The sequence below is a fragment of the Thunnus thynnus genome, chromosome 4, assembly GCF_963924715.1.
Source record: "Thunnus thynnus chromosome 4, fThuThy2.1, whole genome shotgun sequence".
In the NCBI taxonomy this organism is placed as follows: domain Eukaryota; kingdom Metazoa; phylum Chordata; class Actinopteri; order Scombriformes; family Scombridae; genus Thunnus; species Thunnus thynnus.
The window spans coordinates 8,436,549-8,456,187 of NC_089520.1; the positions used below are offsets into that span (position 1 = coordinate 8,436,549).

A 19,639-nucleotide genomic window follows, 5' to 3' on the forward strand; every position below is an offset into this window, starting at 1 on the left:
TGATTATATATTTCTTTTTTTGGTGTTCCGTTCATGAAAACAGAACAAGGCAACTGGCAAAGTGAATGAATAATCAATCAACTGAAAATAAGTTTTATACAAAATGAACGTTTGTGAGTAACCCGAGCCGTCTTCATTTGAACACGTGATTAAACGTGTCCCTCAAACACACTTTCAGCTTTCCTGCTCTTCATGCGTTTGGTGAAGTTTTTTTTTTTGCAGGTCATTCTCCTGCTCTTGTTATAATTTAATTATGACTTGAAGTAGTTGCTTAGCAACATAGAATTTTAAAACATGAACCTCACAAAAATAAATGCATTTCATAAACGGGTAAATTTTAACCGGTGGAGGTTATAGGTATAAATACTCATGTTTTTAATCTGGAGCCAACAATGTGGGGTGCTTCACAACAGTATCTTAGGAAAAGTCAAAGACTGAAGGACATGAATATTGTATTAAAACATACTAACATAAAATTACCTGTGGCGGTTCTAGTGTTAAAGTAAAACCGTGATATTATCATGCAGCAGTAAATGCAGGCACAGCCACAAGAGGAATAATTCTGCAGTAATGTGGAGAGAAAGTAATCTATATTGGACTAAACAGAAATGTTTAAGAATTCTACCTGCTGGAGCCGTGTGATTTCTTGGTATGGGTGCAGCAGCACTGGTCTCTGGATCTGTGACGGCCTGACAACACATCAACAAACAGGTGTCAAAGAAATTGGGAGAAGAAACCAGGAGAGTTCAAACAAAACCACACCATCATGAGGAAAATTCCTTCGTTGGTCTGAGTGTATGAACAGGTAGTTTTGTCTTCACCTTGTGTGTGTTGTCCCTGATGTGGACAGGGTCTGCAGGGTCGGGGCAGAGCCACCATCTTCAGCCCCTCCAGAGAGGCTCTCTGCTGGCTCAGCTCCCCCAGGAAAGAGTTTCTGTCCCGGGCCAGAGGGAAGAGCAGCAGCAGCCTCTGACCTCCCAGCAGCAGCTCCACAGTGTGACTCCTCCTGGACACAACATGGTGGTTAAAATACAGATATGACAACATTTAAAAGCAAGGAAACTAAAGAGTAGGAACAACATATGAGACGAGTGTCAATTTTAATGGTCTGTTTTCAAAGACATGGAATTAATCTTTGTGTGACACCAGAATAGGACGAATACATCGAGTCCATTGATTTGGACCAATCACAGCCTCTGTACCTGTGGTGGTGTTTTGGGTCGGGGCAGGACGTGTTGCTGGTTTTATCCCCGACATGATGAGCTCTCTCTCTGGGGTGAAGCACCACAGAGCCGAGGGGCACACGGACCAGCCTGCACCAGGATGAGGAGGAGGAGGAGGAGGAGGAGGAGGGGTGATGAAGGTCAGTGCTGCTCCTCTCTCTTTCTGCCAGCTCTCTGAAGTCCATCTTCAGCACCCAGAGGTGTCGGTGGGTGAGGAAGAGGAGAGAAGGGAGTGTGGGCTCTTCATTCTTGGGTAAGATGTCTGACAGGAGGGAGTGGGTGTCTGAGGCAGAGGAGGAGGAGGAGGAGGAAGAGGAGGAGTAAGAAGAGGGGAGGAGGTGGGCAGGGTAGCCTCCCCGGGCTGCCTGACTCTCCTCCAGCTCCCACGAGTTTAGGAGCAAGCGGGGGAGGAGCTGAGGAGTGTTGAGAGGCTCCGGATTGGTCTGAAACTCTCCTGCCTGCATGAACACAATGACAGAAAGACTTTAGCTTGATAAATGCTGAAAAAAAAATCTACAGTGACAGAAAACTGATCTGAGGCTGTTTAGGGATCCAAAATGGCTCATGTGCTTCTCTCTGACCTGGATCAGCGCTGTCAGCTCAGTCCTGGTCTGCCGCAGCTCCTCGGCCTCGGAAAAGATGTACCAGCGGGTCGGACCGTCCTGGAGCCCGAAGGCGAGACAGGAGTCGGGGAGCTCGTCTCGAGAGGAGAGCAGGAGCTGGGAGTAGGACAGCAGGAGGTTCACCTGCAGGCCAGACAGCACCTCCTCTGTGGTCGGACTCTGCTGCTGGTCTGAGAACAGGAGAAAAGATCGCTGTTAATATTTCACCAGAATCATTACAGCACAACAGGTCTACCACACATCATTTAATTTACTGCATGTTGTGGCTCCAAGTAACAATTGTTTTTATTATCAATTAAACTGCTGATTAAATCGATCAATTAATATGATTTGGTTTAAAACACAGGTCAGTTTACAATAATATAAAACAAAGAAAAGCATCAAATCCTAACATTTAAGAAGCTGAAACTAAGGAATGTTTGTACAGAAAAAATTACTTAAACGATTGCTCAAATTATCTAAATGGTTTCCGATTAATTTTCTGACAATCCACTACTCAATTAACTGATTGATTATTTTGGCTCTATTGTATATATCTGGATTACGATATTTTTTTTCAGTTGTGTTTATTCTAAAACATATTAACAAGAACAGCAACCACAGCTTCCATATTTGTTTACAAGAAGTATCTAAACAAAGTCTGCCTGAAGCTGATTGTGTGTTTACCTGCGTCCTGATTGGTCCATGTGAAATCCTCTGATAGGTACAAGAGGCCCAACAGCCGGTCCGTCAGCACCAGACACGCCTCCTTCTGCTCCACCTCCTCCTTCACCTGAAGACAGTAGCACCAGAGAACCCTGCGGACCTGCACCTCCTCCTCTTCCTCTTCACGCAGCTCCCCCTGGTCGCTGGGCCCTGGAGGAGGAGCAGCGAGCGACGTGGAGGAGGAGCAGACCGACTCCTCGACCGAATCATCCAGACCCATCTCAAAGTAGCCGTCCCTGGAACCTGGACTGGAATAATGAGTATAAAATAGCGGATAAAATGAGAATCATTGTTTAATACTTTAAATGACTCTTTATGATTATATGCAAATGTCAGTTTATTATTATTTGTGTACAATGTTCATGACGTCCATGATTATAAATAGTCATCTACACAGTCCTTCTCTCCTGGCTGCAACAGCTGTGGAAACATGGAAGTATGGGAATCACAAAAACCAGCAGGAGGTTTAAGGGATCTCATCAACCTGCCAGGAATCCCAGAACCCAGTTTTTAAGGGATCTCAGACACCGGTAAAAATTTTAAGCTCTCAGAACCTTTTCGGAATCCCAGAAACCTGTGGGACATTTAGAGGATTGGAGAGCCCATTGGGAAACCCTGAACCCAGCAGGAGCTGTTAAGGGATTGCAGAAACCAGTTAGATCCCAGAAACCAAGAGGAATGTCTGGAAATCATAGAAACTAGGCAAGACCAGTGGGACCTTTAGAGGATGCTAGAAACCACTGAAATTCATTGGGAGTGCCAGAAACCAACGTGAATTTTAGGGAATCTTAGAAACGATTTGGGAACCCCACAAGCAAGCAAGAAATTAAGGGAACCTCAGAAACCTTTAGGAATCCAGGAAACCAGCACAAACCTCTAGGAATCTCAGAAACCTTTAGGAATCTCAGAACATTTGGGGATCTCAGAAACCATTGGAAATCCAAGAAATGAAGGGATCTCTGATGCCAATTTGAATTTTTGGGGATCTGAGAACCATTAAGAATCCCAGGGGGGACATCTAGAAATCCCTGAAACCAAGACGAGAACGTTGCTGGTTGAATTACCTGGGACTTCCCACTTCTGTGCCCTCCACATGGGAGTGAACCTCTCTGGATTCAGACCTCCTCTCTTTTCTCTCCACCTCCTCTTCCTCCTCCTCCACCTCCTCTTCCTCGTCCTCATCCATCTTCTTCTGCTCCTTCCAGGTAGAGCCGAGACGCTGGGAGAGCTGGATAATGAAGTCTTTGTCGGAGGAGGAGGAGGAGAGGGAGAGCAGGCGAGTGGGAAGAAGAGGACACCAAGTGGCGCTGCAGGTGGAGCAACTGGTTTCAATTTGTGTGGAGGAGGAAGAAGAGCAGACACAACTGGAGGAGAAACAGGAAGAGCAGAGATTTCTAAGTTTTCTACATAAGAAACATCAGTTCAAATTATTTAACACTTGTCCTATTAGCTATTTACTTTCATAAATACTCCTATTCACAGTTATTTCACCAACTGTCCCACATTACTAATTCCTTTTCATCTGTTCTTTTGCTTTACGGTTGTAGCTCGATGCAGCTCAATTAAACTGACAGAGAAAAACTGAGAGCATTAGAGATTTGGAAGTATTAAAGTAAAATTGTGTTATCAAGGCTGACTTCTCCTGAAGCTGTTCTCCAGTGGAGGAGGGAGGAGCAGCAGCACCTCCTACTGGACACATAAAGACCTACAGCTGCCTCCATCTTGACTTCCAGCAGGTTTCTGTTAGCAGGAGATAAGCCTGACTGAATAAATAACATTAATAAAAGTGACTGTAGCAGCTGTGGGAGTAGTAGTGCAATTGATAGTAGTACTTGGGTTAACAGTTTCAGAAGCAGCAGTAAATCTAAAGAGTAGCAGGAGCATCATTAGTCTTTTCTGATGTTGTGGGGGTGGTTGTAGATGTACAGCTGTTTTCACCTGCACCAGTTTACAGCAGTGTTAGCTGGTGTTTATCAGGCACTACTATAATGTTTTTTTGAATTTTTTGCCTGTATTGAACAGCTGACAGTATAGAGACAGAAAGGAAACCAATGAAGAACGAGGGGGGCTATGGCATGCAACAAAGGTCCCCGGCTGGAATTGAACGGAGGATGTTGTGGTTGATGTCTCAACCATTCAGCCCCAGGACGCCCCAGGTCATAGTATTAGTAGTATTAGTAGTCGCAGTAGTAGTAGTGCAGTAAATGTTCAAATAGTTGCTGGGGTCTTTATGAACCTCGACTGCAGAGACACTTCTATTTGAGAAAGTCTCATGTTTGGAAACTGTACTTTATTTCTAATTTCCCTGTTTTAGAAGTTTATTCGGTCACATTGTTGTAAAAAGTTTTTCTGTTCTCTGTAGTTTGAATTTGCTGTTAATGTAATCTCAACACTTCCTCCTTGTGGTCATGTTGTCTTCATAAATTCAGTATAATGCACATTTCCACAGAGCAAATTCAATCAGTTTAACCGCAAAGTTGTGTTATATTCACAAACAAACGCTGTTTTCATTCATTCACAATTTTCAGACGCCTCTACTTTGCTGCTTTTTTGCTGTTAAGCTATAGTCAATGCAACACTCCTTGCACTTTTTAAAAAAAAAAAAATGTCATTGTCATGTCAGCTATTAAAAGCCTTTAAAGTAAAAGTGCCTGAACTTTATTTAGAGTTGTTCATTTATATTAAGGTGGAAGCACTGTAATCTGATACTGACCAGACAGTAGTAGTAGTTACAGTCGTAGTAATGCTTGTAGGAGCTCCACAGTATGTGTGTTCAGACAGACTGACAGCAGGTTGTTGTACCTGCAGACAAACACATGAAGAAACATGACAACCCAGCTGACTGTAAACAAACACAAACATCTGAACAAATTCTACCTCCGTCTGTGCACCTCATGTAGCTCATGTAAACTAAACGTTGAGCTGCTGCTGGAGCAAGAAAAGTCCAAAGTTACAATTCATCCTGCAGGGAAAATGAATCTGTACCAAATTTCATGATAATACCTCTAGTATTTGTCAAGATATTTTAGTCTACACCAAAGTGGTGGAATAGCACTCCAATATTGGCTAAAAAAAAGCTAAATTCTCATCTACAAACAACTAACTGTGCAGATTTAGATCTCTAAAATTAAGACTGTTAACTTGTCAGTATTTCAGGCTGCGTTTGAGACCTCAGAAAGTTCACTCTGCAAATTTCTGACATTAAGTTACATCCTCTGGCATTCTTCACTTTACACCCCCTCATCTAGATTAGTTTAATTTTGGGTCATTTTGGTTACATAATTCCACCGCAGAAAATCTTTAAAAGACTTCTAAACATCCCCCCAGCCCTTCATCCAATCAAAATTCCTTTCTCTTTCTAACTGACATCCTGTTGGTTGTCACAGTAACAGACACCAGCCCTCCCCGGTGTTTCAGGTGTGTGTCAAACCTGGGTGGTGTCAGCAGACAGGAGGTGTGTGTTGGTGTTAAAGCTTGCGGGGGGAGGTGCAGCGTCCACAGGAGGGAGAACGCTGGGGGGAACTGCGGCTTCTTCTCTGCTCGTCACTTCTGAAACAGGAAACCAAACAGATCAGCGATGCTGATGCCGAGGAAAACATCTGCAGACTTGTTTGTTTGACTGATGTGAGTCTGTTCAGTGCTCGAGCCGCTATGTTTGGATTGATTCTGACATTTTGTGCCACAACTTGATGTCTTTAATTTCACTTGTTCTGTGCAGAATCATTTTAAGCGTTCACTGTTTCCCTTTTCAGGGTAAACAGGTCGTCATGGGAAACTAAATATCCACACTAAAATAAATAATAATCTACAAAATTTTAAATTAAACTAAAACAGATCATAGTGGACCTTAAAATTATTTACAACAGTGGATGCTCTAAGTTTCTGTGGTAATATATTCATGCATATTTAGTTATGAAAGAAATACGATAAAAAAACAACAATCAAAAAAACACTTAAACCTTGTTTCACTAGACATGCATAAAAAAAAAAATACACATGCATTCATTCAGACACCCAGTATGCAGCCTGCACTAAGCCACAAAAAACCGTTTACTAGAGTCAGAGAGGGAGGTTAGCATATAAATAAAGTTGTCAGTGGTGTAAATATAGTTACAGCTAAGTTTTATTAAGAATCAATCAGGCTGGTGCAACCTGTGTGATGAATAAATGTCAACTCTGTAAACACTTGTGATATAAGACTGAGTTTGAACTTATGAACTTATGAAGCATCAGATAACCGATGAGTGATTTCCTCTCACTCTGAGCAGGAAGAAATATAACGCTGAGGAGATCTAGTTTAGAGTCTATTAAGAGATGATCTCTATCTTCATTATCTGTAGACAACATTTTAAGTCATGTTTACATCCACGAGGCTAATTACTGTCAGATTAGAAAAGAAAATATACAAAATCAGAGAGAATTAAATTAAATTTGATCTTCACTGAAGGCAACAGCCAGACAGATTTCATGTTTTGATGTTTTTACATTTCTGTTTGATTAACAAGATGAAACATATAAATCAGACGGATTTAGAGGGTGGTTTTTTTTTCCATTTGATGGAGCTAGGCTAGCAGTTTCCTCCTGCTTCCAGTCTGTGTGCTAAGCTAGGCTAAACACATCCCGGACCTATCTCTGTACTGGACATATTTCTTCTTGACTCATGATATTCAGGGTTTCCTGCCATGGTTTATAGCGGAGGTGGATCATCTCGTCTGAAACAAAGACCATCTCCTCTAACATTAACCTTCAGGGACAAAGAATAGAGGCATTATTTCACACAAGTGTGGCTGTTGTGACACGAGATGCTTCAGAAACTATGTGTCTGACCTGATGTGAGAGGGATAATTATTTAATGTATTCTTTATTTTCAGAACATTGTGTAACCAGCGATTGTATCTCTGTTTGTTTCACATTTATAGAAAGAAAAAACAGTGTTACCTACTGTATCTGTCGACCAGGAACACACATTCAGGGCGAAATCATGTTATTAAAACTGTAAATCCTAATAATTCTGTCTGAATAGATGATGCTAGAGCTGAAGTGATTAGTCAATTAATCAGTCAATCAACTGAAACTTGAGAATATTTTAAATTTTGATAATTGATTAACTGCTCAAGTCATTAATCCAGTAAAATATTGTGAGAATTTGCCCTTTTCTCTGTTTTATATCATTATAAACTGTTTATTTTGGCGGTTTGGGGTTTTGGACTGACAAAAGACAGTTGAAGACATCATCTTGAGACTCTGGGAGCTAGAAATGTCTGTATTTCACTGTTTGTTGTTTTATCCAGCTGCTAGTTTTGGAAACAGACTCTTTCACATTCCTGACATTCCAGATTTTTTTGGCCGCTGCCTTTCAGCAGAAATAAAAACCATCGCCCCCCCTTCCCCTCCATCCCTCCCTCAGCCCTGCACAGCCTGATACATACATGATTACCTTGGCTGGGGCAGGCAGCCTGCTGGGCCGGACAGGAAGAGGAGGAAGAGGAAGAGGAAGAAGAGGAAGAGGAGACAGCAGGAGGAGCGACAGCAGAGGAGCAGCATGAGGAGGAGGTGGTGGAGGAAGAGGAAGGGGGAGAGGAAGAGGAGAGGGGAGGAGGTGCAGCAGCAGACAGCCTGGTCTCCTCACTGATCTGACGAGAGGACAGAGAGGAGGAAGCCTTCAGAGAGCAGAAGTCACCTACATCATCATCCAGATCCTAAATGTGCCACCAGCAGCTCCATCAGCAGCAGAGAAACAGTCACTGCTCTTAGTACTGGTTTCAGCAATCCAGTACTCTAGTATGGCTCTTAGTTGTGTAATTACATGTATGAGGTTGTGTGAAAATGTAAAAACCAAACTGTGAAGTTGAAGAGCTAAATCTGTGCTGAAAGTTGAAACCTGCTGACTTGTGACGGGTTTCATAGCTTCCTTTCAATCTGTAAATGTGCAGAAATCCGTCAACAAGCCGCCCATCGATATTTTTTTGCTTTTGTGAAGCTGATAAAACATTCACGGTCAACATTTTCCTCCTGCGCATCGACCTTGTAAACATTTGTATTCAGTGGATATTGTTAAACTGCTCAGAATCACTTCCTGTGTGGGTGTCCAGCCTTGAGAATGAATGCACATTTAGTTTTAAACATTTTTTCTCAAAAGACTGACCAACATGTGGCTTCAAGGCCTAAAAAGAAAAACCTTTTCTTTTGTTTTGTTACAAAAGCAAGAATAATCAGGCCTTGAAATATGTCTCCATCTCTATATATGTGTGTCTACAGAACGATGCACGAATAATGAATAAAAGTCTGAATGTGTTCTGAACATTTACAGGAAATATACAAGACTAACACAATTTTGAAAGCTGTAACTGTTTAAACACACAAAGGTTTAGCTCAAGAACTTCACAGATCAGAGCACACACACCTAATCATACCTGTTTTATGCCCATACTTGTATAATTTATTGGTTATATACAAGATGTTGTTATTACATCTAAACTCTGCTGCTGATGTGCACAATCTCTCTAATCTAAAAAGGTCTTGTTAGTGGAAGGTGTATTTTAAAAACAGTGATTGATCAGAGGCTTTAGATATCTGGATCAATAATAGTCACATGTAATTGGTGGATTTTGTCTTGTGATGGTTTCTGATTGGTCTATAATTGCATCAGAATTACAAAACTACTACAGCAGGTTTCAGAATGAATTAATCTAAAAGCAACGATTATAGAAAACGACCAAGAAAGATGTAAAATGAGTTTGATCATGTTAAAAGTTTACCCATATTTAAAACCACACTTAAGTAACGAGAATTATCTTTTAAAACATATAAACCCCAAAGAAAGAGTTTCCAGGTTTCTACCCGACTGCAACAACACAAATACCAGATATTTAAATGACTAATTACAATGAAACTCCTCACCATTTTTAACTATTTAATAACCTTTAACGTGCAGGCTGTGCGAATATACAGTACCTGACCATATAATCTAACTAATACTGACTCGTGCTGCATGATTCAGTGTGACAGAGTGTACCTTCTTGTCACCGCTGCTCATCCTATCTTTGACTTCTTTGGCTTTCTGAATGGCTTTCAACACTTCCACTGTGTCCAGCTCCTTCTCTGTCGTCACTTTACCGTCCAGACAAACCTGACGAAGACACAGAGGATAAACAAACATAGATGTGTGCTCTGGTGGGAGCAGTAGTATTGATAAAGATGTTGTAGCAGTAGTAGTATGAGCAGTTTCTATAGTAGTAGAAGGTCATGTACCTCCGCTGAAGTAGTAACAGTGGTAACACAGTAGCAGTGCAGTAGTAATATTAACAGTGAGGTGGTTTTCGGTCATGTACCTCTGCTGCACGGTCTCCAAACTGGGCCAGGACTTTGGTTCTGTAGTCAGGGATGATGCACATGGGGTTATTGGACAGGTTGAGTTTCTCCAAACAGGGCAGAGAGCCGATGTTCCTGATCTCCTCCAACTGGAAACATACAAACACCATCATCACCATTATCACCAACAACCCAAATCAACCTCCACTGACTCCCTCGTTCACAGTCTAAAGTTATTTTTCAAGAGTGTGTCTGATATATGTTTCTTCAAAATAAAAGGGGGTATTTTATGCCTTTATTGGAGAGTTGATACTAGACAGATGACAGAAAATGAAGAAAGACATTAATTAAAATCGACAGTTTGGTCACATTTATTTATTTTTATGTTAATAGCATATTTAACACCTTTTGTAAATGATCATTTTCTACATATTTTCTTTTCTTTCTTTGAATACAAAGATTATATATATATATATATATATATATATATATATATATATATATATATATATATATATATATATATATATATATATATATATATATATATATATATATATATATATATATATATATATATATATATATAATTATAAGAATGCAAAAGCTATGGAGTAGTTTTTTGCACTCTTACAATAAATTATAAGCGAGGGCGGCCTCGCTGTGGTTACCTGAGCCAGCTGGTTGTGGCTGAGGTCCAGATTGACCAGCGAGTAGAGCTTGGTGAGGCCGGTCAGTTGGTCCAGCTGGTTGCCGGCCAGGCTGAGGGTTTTGATGTTGCCTAAACGGGTGTGAGCAGCTTCCAGGACCCGCAGGCTGTTGTAGGACAGATCCACGTGGACCAGATTGTACAGGTGCTGCAACCACAGGACAACTACGTCAGTACTATTATTAACACCAAACAACACACCAGTCCAACAGCACTTGTCAGGACTAGTTGTCTGTTGCAGCTGAGTGTTTAGTTTAGTCCTAAATTTGAGTCAATACTAACTGTTACGGTGTTTCTAACCTGTGTCACACTAAACGCAGCACTTATTTAAATCTCCTTTATGAAACAGAATTTCCTGAGAATAAGCTCGACTTACTGAAGTGGACATTTTTTTATTATTTTCTGACATTGGTCCAGTATTGTCCGAGCAAATAATTGATTAATATAGATCATTATCATCAAATTAATCAACATACCTGGAGGTTTTCCACTGAGGACAGCTGGTTGTGACTCAGATCCAGAAACTCCACCTTAGGAATCAGTTTCTACAACAGAGAAAAACTCAAGTGTCAGCAAACAGAAACTGATCTATGGAGCCTTAACTGTCTTTTATTCACTTACCCAGCCTGCCCTGATACAACAGCCGACTGACTCATGATGCATCTTTAATTGAATCACCACAACCAAATGTTGTTAAATCATCTGGATCTCAAGATTTCAGACAAGGTCAGAAACTGATCACATGACATTCAACTTTTAATTCTGAAGACTGTTTTACTGTTATCACTGTGATACAAAATGCCAGAACTCAAAATGTGTTTTGTTTGAGATGCACAGCTGCCTCTAAGAAGTAAATTACTCCAAATTAAAGTTTTACACATAATATAAATATGTATCATTATTTAATCTGTATTTCTATTAATTTCTATATATTATTCTTATTTTCATGCAGCTTTTACAGGATTTTTGTGACCATGGGAACTAAACAGAACAAAGCAGTGACACAAAACCTCCAAGAAATAATTAAAATAAAATCTAACATATTATTAAAGATAATAATAACAACATCTGAGATATTGTGTGAAATGAACAGACAGACTAGAGTCAGTCAGTATTTCCTCCTCTGATTTCACTGTGGGGGAAAATAAATAAATAAATAAATAATGGAAACTTTTAAACATTAATTGACCGAACTCTCGGTGAAGCTCAAACTTTCCGTCTCTGTTTAGGTTTGGTGGACGTATCTCACCACTGAGCTGTCGATGGTACTGATGCAGTTGCGGCTCATGTCCAGCGTGGTCAGGTTTCTCCACACGGGGATGACGGCGGTGACGGCACAGCCAGACTCCGCCCCCTCAACTTCCCACTGAGAGAACTCGCTCGCCTCCGGGACCAGGATCGACTGGAGGACGCCATCAGCATCACAGTACACATATCAGTACACAAGTTACAAATAAACATGTATATTATAGAGTAGTATTTAATTTAAACGGTACCATCATAGTTTCTGTGGAGTGGTGGATACTCAGAGTTGCCAGACTCGACCTCAGAGACGACAAACCTTGAATCTGCTGAGAGCTGCACTCACTGATCTGAGGACAGAGAGAGAGAGAGAGAAGTTACACTTTTATCCAAATTTTGGTGGATTTTAAGTCTGAAAACTCAAAAGAAAATCTCCATCAGTGTGTTCCCATCAACTACTGTTATAGAAATATACTCAAGAGATCATAGTTACATAATTAATTAAGCACCAACATCTCAGGTACATCATGGCATTTGATTGCTGCTGCTCACATTAGCTGGCATTTGTGTGATCATATCAATTATTTTGTCTCTTTTTAGGAACATTACAGTTATGGTATAACCTAGACCACCGGACACCACCCCCTTTATTCTTTTTTTTTAGTCTCTTTATATTTTGGCCACTGTAGGACCCACAAGTCATCTCTACACCACAAAGTTTCCAGCACAACCTGTTTATGTGAATAAGCAGAACGGGTGGTTAGTCTCTCCTGTAACCTGGCACTAACCTGTTATTGGTTTTCATTAACCCACATAAAACAAGGCAGGAATCCTAAATGTGTACAGATAAGAGAACAGTATTTTGAGGAAAGACAGTTACCTCTATCTGCAGCAGCGATTTGAAAACAGACAGGTCGAAGGGGAGACTGCTCTCCTGGATGTTGCTGGTTCCTACTGGACCTGTGGTACCAGAGATCTGACCAACAGAGACAAAAAGCAGTGAGAACATATACCATCAGTATAGTAAACTGTACATTTAGGATTTAAGTTAAATAAAGAGTTGTGTCACCTTCAGGTATCGCAGCCTGCAGGTGAAGTCGAGGATGTGTCCCAGGTCGGTCTTGGCGTCTCCGTTACAGCAGGTGGGTTTGGCCAGACGGAGCTGCTGGGAGACGGAGTAAAGCTGCAGAGGATGGAGAGAAAAGACCTCGCCGGCCTGCAGCAACTGTTCACCTACAGAACACAAACACAGAGTGGTTTGATATTGATCACTGTACAACAATTGATCTGAACAATTATCAGTTTTAACATGCTAGTCAGTTAGTCCGAACTGTTACAGGTCAACATCTATAAACCAGATGTTGACGATAACTGAAACATTCAGCTTTGTTCTAACACGGTAGTCTGTTTATATCTGTTTGTATACACATGAACTTTAGGCCACCGAGGATTCTTTTGGGGAAACTGGATTGATGCAGCAGCTGACAGTAACATGTTTCAGTTGCAGCAGATCATAAGTGTGATGCCTTCAAAAGCTACTGAAACTGGTATTTTCAATAAAACACAGAGCAAAGAGTCTAATATGGAGAAAAATATTAAATATCACATCATGTCGTTATCCAATAAAAGAGTCGCTTGACTAAATCTGACATATTTACATCCTAATTGTGTAAATAATGTGCATCGTCCCTTATAAATAAAGTACAGTGGATACAAAGGGTCAGAGCGTTCTGGCTCATTGAACTTTAGCTCTTAAACTAAAACAGTTGTTTTTTTTTCTAACAGCTAAAAAACAGCTGCAGGGAGAAATTCTCTCCAGAAACACAGAGAGAAACAAACCACTGCACAGAGGGAGTTTCATTATCATAACAGTTGTAGAAACTAGATGAGAGGAAACAGGTCGAAGGTGAGAAAAGAAGCTGACCTTTATGAAACAACTCCTCAGCCAGTGCTGCTGTGATGCCGTTGATCTCCTGAAAGACAACAAACAGTTTGTTCAAACTGGATTCACTTCAAAATAACAGTTTAGCTTGTAGACTCATTTAACTAATGTCATTTCTTCACTGCTCAACAGACAGCTGATCATGGTTTCAACTCTCTGCCGATCTTTTCTTGAAAAATGATTTTAACAAACTGTTTTCAGGATAAACTTTCTGTTACAGTTGAGAATTAAAAGAATAATCTTAAACCACATAGCATTGTGTTAGCCGGGATTACTTAAACCACATGTGAACAGGGACCAGTGCAACACCTGCAGACGCCTGATCCTCACCTCAGACAATGAACATCATATTATCAGTTGTTTTCATCACAGTTACATTATAGTTATGCAGTGATGACGCATTAATTGCAGCTGAGTTTTTTGTGATTGAGACTTAACTCGTCTGTGACAGTCACGTGTTGATCATCTCACATCACATGAAAAGGTTTTTCTATCGGCTGTTTACTCTGTAGAGTCCTGAGGACTCAGCCAACACTGGTCTGTCATTGTGCTGACATCATCATGTGATCACAACGCCTTTAAATACTGCTAACAGAAGCACTGCTTCTCAGCCTGGGAAATAAACATCAGTTACTGAACAGAAGGAAAAAAAATACAATCATGTCATTGTTCCCTCATTTACACTCCATCCTATGATAGAGCCCAGCAACACACATTTATACAGACACAAATATTTAATCTGTAAATTATTATTTCGATTAACCGACTAATTGAACCATCTATAAAATGTCTGAACAGTTTTTGTTTGGTGTAATCATTCAGTTAATACTGGCCATTAAAAGATCCCTCTTTGTGTTTCCAATGTGTGTTGCTCAGTAAACTGATCTTTAATTAGTCATAAACTTTTTAATTGAATAATAGGATTTTTCTAGGAATGGCCACCCGCTTCCGCTGCAGGACTCTCCGGGTGGGCTGTGCCGGTGTGCACTGAAGGCAGCCAAGGAAGGGTGGCGGCAGAGGCCGAGATCAGCTGTGACATCGGGGAGGAGAGCGACCGGGCCGCCGGGGCGATAAGGCTGGAGGATTGTATATGGGAGATATGCTTTGCCTGGGCAGCGGCGATGGAGATAAAGCTGTCAATCAGCTGATTGTTTTTTCGAAGTTCTGTCTTTAGGTGGTGGATATCCTCCTTCAACTGGGAGTACTGATGATTGCAGCCCACACACACAGCCATTACGGCTGAATTTACTGTAGAAATCAGGTCCTAAAACTGCTTAAGAACTGCGTCCGATGATTGAAAAACCTTATCCAGTTAGCATGTAGGGTTAAAACGACCAATATCTAAAAGAGTTATTGAATAGATATGGCATAAAACTGGTTAAAAACTGGCTGAAAGGCGATTTCTAACACAGCAACTGGCTAGACACAACTTCTGGCGGGCAAACACAAACACCGACGCATGCACATCTGATTTGACATAGACATAATTCTGTGAAAAAACAATAACAATGTTGCAATTTAGTTTCATGTTTTGTTTCATGTTTGTCTGTTTTTCCTGGTTTGGGCTCCTTAGTTCAAATGAAAGGAAATCTTAGTGCTACAGTATACAATGATATTTCAGAAATGTGTTTGCCTCCTTTGTGTCAACAGTTTGGAGAAGGCTCTTCTGTTTCAACATCACAATGCAATTCTGCACAAAGCAAGAGCCATAAAGAACGGGTTTTCCCAGTTTGGTGTGGATGAACTTGACCCCAACAACCCATCTATCACATTCCGGACAAACTGGAACATCGATTGTGAGCCAAGTCTTATCACTCAACATCAGTTTTGTTGTGGCTGAATGGGAGCAAATCCCTGCAGCGAGGTTCCAAAATCTGGTGGAAAGTCTTCCTAAAATAGTGGAGACTGTTACAGCAGCAGATTAATGCAGCTGCCATGTTCAGGTGTCCACATACTTTTGGCCATTTAGTGTACCTGCTGGTTGCAGTATTTGAGTGTATACTGAAGCACGTTATATTCTATTACAACTGAAGTATGGGCTGGCAAAATACTATCAGCTGTAGCACCTGAAGAGGCTGCAGTACATGTGCAAAGGTCGTAGGTTGTGTTAGCCTCAGGTGTACTCACATATAGGTGAAAGTGCAGGAAGCAGGCGAGCGGAGAGGGTGTGGCCTGTGGGAACTGCAGTAGCAGCGTCTGCAGGTAAAGCTCCAGCTCCTTCTGCCGCCGCTCCACCAGACTCTTCGAGTTCTTCCCCAACATCTTCTTCGGAGGGAGCAGCCGTCGGTCAACCTTCTTCTCTGCTGTCAGCTGGAGGGAAACAAACATCAGGATAAAACAAACAACTACAATCACAATAAGTTAAGCATCATTTGTCAAGCAAATATGTCAAACATTCTTTGGTTGTAGCTTCTCCAATGTGAGGACTTGCTGCTTTTCTCTGTTTTTATCATGATAAACCAGTTTTCTTTGGGTTTTGGATTGTTGGTTGGAAAAACAAGACATTTAAGGATGTCACTTTGGGCTCATGGGAAATTGTAATGGACATTTTTAACCACATAGACATTAAATGATTCATTCAAAACATAATGGACAGATGAATCAAAACTAAAAATAATCATTAGTTGCAGCCCTAGTCTGGTTTGTTCTCTCTCCATTTCTGTTCATGAGATGCTCCCGCTCTCTGTTCTATTGCAGGTTTGAACTCAGAGACTCCTGTAGTTTTTAAAAAGGCCAAACTGGCATTTTTATGTTTTAGCACATTAAATACAAATTAAATTTACTTTCCATTATTGCCAAACATTTTTCTGATAGCAGCCTGCTAATCAATCATGACAGATATACATAATAAACATTTTGTCAACACTGTTTATGGTCAAAGTTGGATATTATGACCAAGAACAGAAGTGATGCATCACTGACAAAATATTATGCTTATAACGAGTAGCATAGGGATGCAAAATATATTGGTGGCTGATATATTATCCTCTGATAAATGCGAAATTTGAATTTTTAATTATTGTACAAATCATGGAATTTCAGATAATCTGTTTATTATAACAGCTGTGAGTGTTGCTCTTAAAAGAATTTCACAAAGGCAAATAAATGACTTTATTTAACTGCATTCCTGCTTGTTAGCAAAGGCAGGATAAAGAAGAACGTCTAACATGCTGTAGTTCAGCATAAAAACAAGACTGTTTAAAAACGCCATCAGTAAAAAAACACTACTTCATGCATCACAGAACCAAACAGAATTCAAAATAAAAACACTTTTGTCCTGCTGTTTGTTTACCTGAACAGAAATCCCTCATGGGGGCAAATGGCTGCTTGCTGACCTGTTTCTGTCTCTTACCTTCTCGTGGAGGTCGTGGAAGTCACTGTATCGGTGCTTCACCGTCCATCTGTGCTCTCCATCCGTCACCTCGATGATGTAGACCTGAAACACCAGAGCAGGACGCACAGTCATTACAACCTGACTGCTTTGGATCTGCTGGAGTCAAAACAGTTCCTGAGCTGAATAGATGCTCCAATAATAAATGGAGGAAGATAAAGATCTACTGTATTTGTCCTGATGGAGAAATTTGTTTTGGAGTTCGCACAACAGTTCCACAATAAATTAATAAACAAACAGAGCAACAACACAGGCAGTAAGAACACACATAACAAAAAAAAAAAACAGTGGCACACATCATAAGACATCAGTCATAGAAAAGAGAAAACATAGAGCTGCAACAATTAGTCAGTTAATTGATTGGTTGCCATCTATTTTGATAATCAATTAATAATTTTGAGTAATTTTTCTAGAAAAAAAAATCCAAATTCTCTGCCTCCAGTTTCTCAAAAGTGAACATTTTCTAGTTTCTTTAGTCTTCTATGACAGTAAACTGAATATCTTTGGGTTGTGGACAAAACAAGACATTTGCAGCCCTAAACATATGACCAGATCAAGAAGGATGTTCACATCCAACACCAGAGACCATCTGGTCTGATCATCAAGTTCGACCAACAAATTCCATACTTAGGTCATGTGATAACACTTGACCCATCTCCATGGCAACTCCATCTGCTGAGGAAGGCCATGAGATGTGGCTGAAAGCTCCTAAGTATATTCCAGTAAGTGGACCTTGTGCTAAGATTCTTTTTGTCAAACTATGTGCATAGTCAGTGATGACTAGATTTTTAACTAGAGAGTCTTATTTTTAGGTCTTATTTTCTCATAATTTTGACCTGGACTGTCTTCGATATTATCATTTATAATTCAACTGTTCCTTTCCTTGCAGAAATGTGTTTCCATTAGATTTTAATTAAATTCAATTCAGACTTTATTAAGGACACAGCTCATTGGGGGTCCATAGTACAATAAAATACAAAGAAGAAAAAATAAATAAATACACGGTATCTAAAAAAAGAAGAAATCCACACAAAAAAACAAACAAACAAGACAACTGTTTAAATTTGAGAGAACAAAATAAGACTGTAGCAGCTGCTTTGCTCTGCTTCTAGTGAGCAATCGTGATTTTATGAGCTATGTGAGTAACTACTGTCTGTCAAACTTAACTGTACTGAACTAACACGATATATAAACGAAATATCATTCCTGTTAGAGAAAACAGAATCTGTAGAGGGCTGTCAGGTCTATAAACATCAGAGGAAATGTTGAAATGTCGCTCTGAAACTGTGACAGCTCATTTAGCTCGACAGTTAGCGGTTAGCTTGTGGGGTAAGGGGCTAATTTAGTCCAGCCTCTTGACAATAAAGACATAACAGCTGGCGCAAATATATATATATATACAATAACGGACTAGATGTAACATGCACTATCAGAAGGACTTCACCGACATTAACTCGCTGTCACTTTGACAGATCTGAAGCTAGGCTAGCTACAAGCTAAGCTAAATGCCGTTGAACCCGGACGTAGCTTACAGTGTAGTTTTCCACCAGCTCCGAGCCGACAACACACACTTTCCTCTCCGAAACCTCCTCTGGAAAAGGGGAGGACTCCATCTTTAGAGCAACACGAGCAAATATAATCTGTTAATAACTATACAACTGTTAAGTAAAACAAGCTTTGGAGAATGTCCAGCGTTTCTACCACTCAGTTAGCCGCCACCCGACGCCATATTTGTTGTGGTACGGGAGCAGCTGACTGCTTCAAAACGGCCGAACTTTATTTACAGTTGTTCCGAGACATTTTTCTGTGACTGCGTTTTTATTTCAGTTTTGTTAAACGTTTATCAGATATGCGAGCATTGTATGAGCAGTCAGGACATAGGTAGTGGACAAGTCGAACGAAAAAGCCCAAATAAAACCGAAGATAACCAAAAAAAAATTAAACTACGCTGCAGTTAGCTTCAGATTCAGGGTTAAGGTAAAAGTTAAGGGAAACATAAATAATAATATTTAGCGGATGATCCTTCGTTTTTGTATCATTTACACTTGTGAAATAGCTGTTAGAAAATGTAGGGAAGCCTTAACTTTCAGATATTTTACTAATGAAAACAGAAAAAGGGCGATTTCACTGCTTTTTCCACCCCATCCAGACCACATTAGACTAGGTCCAGATAAAAAAAAAAAAAATTAAAAAAACCTTATTCTTAGATTTGTCAAATCTGGACTAGATTAACAAGGAGACTCCAGAGACTCATTAAAACACGGTTTAAAATATAAATTAAATAACCGTTTTTTCTGTTTTCAGAAATAGAACAAAGGTTTCACAAATCTGAAACCATGTTTAAATGAGTCTCTAGAGTCTTCTTGTTAATCTAGTCCAGATTTGACAGGTCTAAATATAGTGTTTTTTGATCTGGACCTGGTCTGATGTGGTATGGATAGGGAAAAAAGCAGTGAAATCGCCATTTTTTCTGTTTTGATAAGCAAAATAAAG

General features: G+C 40.2%; 1 protein-coding gene across 8 annotated transcripts in view; it reads right to left on the reverse strand.

The window, feature by feature from the left end:
* Positions 1-18,915, reverse strand: part of nisch (nischarin) — a 36,385-nt gene extending 17,470 nt beyond the window's left edge. For 7 of the 8 annotated variants that reach the window (XR_010928114.1, XR_010928109.1, XR_010928110.1 and 4 more), the window contains exons 1-21: positions 18,679-18,911; positions 17,108-17,191; positions 15,883-16,065; positions 13,738-13,786; positions 12,883-13,046; positions 12,694-12,789; positions 12,068-12,163; positions 11,821-11,973; positions 11,048-11,116; positions 10,534-10,719; positions 9,883-10,011; positions 9,567-9,680; positions 7,989-8,184; positions 5,982-6,100; positions 5,265-5,353; positions 3,616-3,915; positions 2,513-2,799; positions 1,805-2,016; positions 1,203-1,681; positions 822-1,006; positions 626-689 (exon numbers count right to left, since the gene is read on the reverse strand). Coding sequence is in view for 2 of the 8 variants with exons in the window: in XM_067586425.1 (XP_067442526.1) it covers positions 626-689; positions 822-1,006; positions 1,203-1,681; positions 1,805-2,016; positions 2,513-2,799; positions 3,616-3,915; positions 5,265-5,353; positions 5,982-6,100; positions 7,989-8,184; positions 9,567-9,680; positions 9,883-10,011; positions 10,534-10,719; positions 11,048-11,116; positions 11,821-11,973; positions 12,068-12,163; positions 12,694-12,789; positions 12,883-13,046; positions 13,738-13,786; positions 15,883-16,065; positions 17,108-17,191; positions 18,679-18,759 (3,335 nt within the window). In the remaining 6 variants the exon portion in view is untranslated. Of the gene's footprint in view, positions 1-625; positions 690-821; positions 1,007-1,202; positions 1,682-1,804; positions 2,017-2,512; positions 2,800-3,615; positions 3,916-5,264; positions 5,354-5,981; positions 6,101-7,980; positions 8,185-9,566; positions 9,681-9,882; positions 10,012-10,533; positions 10,720-11,047; positions 11,117-11,820; positions 11,974-12,067; positions 12,164-12,693; positions 12,790-12,882; positions 13,047-13,737; positions 13,787-15,882; positions 16,066-17,107; positions 17,192-18,678 lie in introns of those variants that run through there. The other variant, XM_067586426.1, reaches the window with a different exon arrangement.
* Between the last annotated feature and the right edge of the window lie 724 nt (positions 18,916-19,639).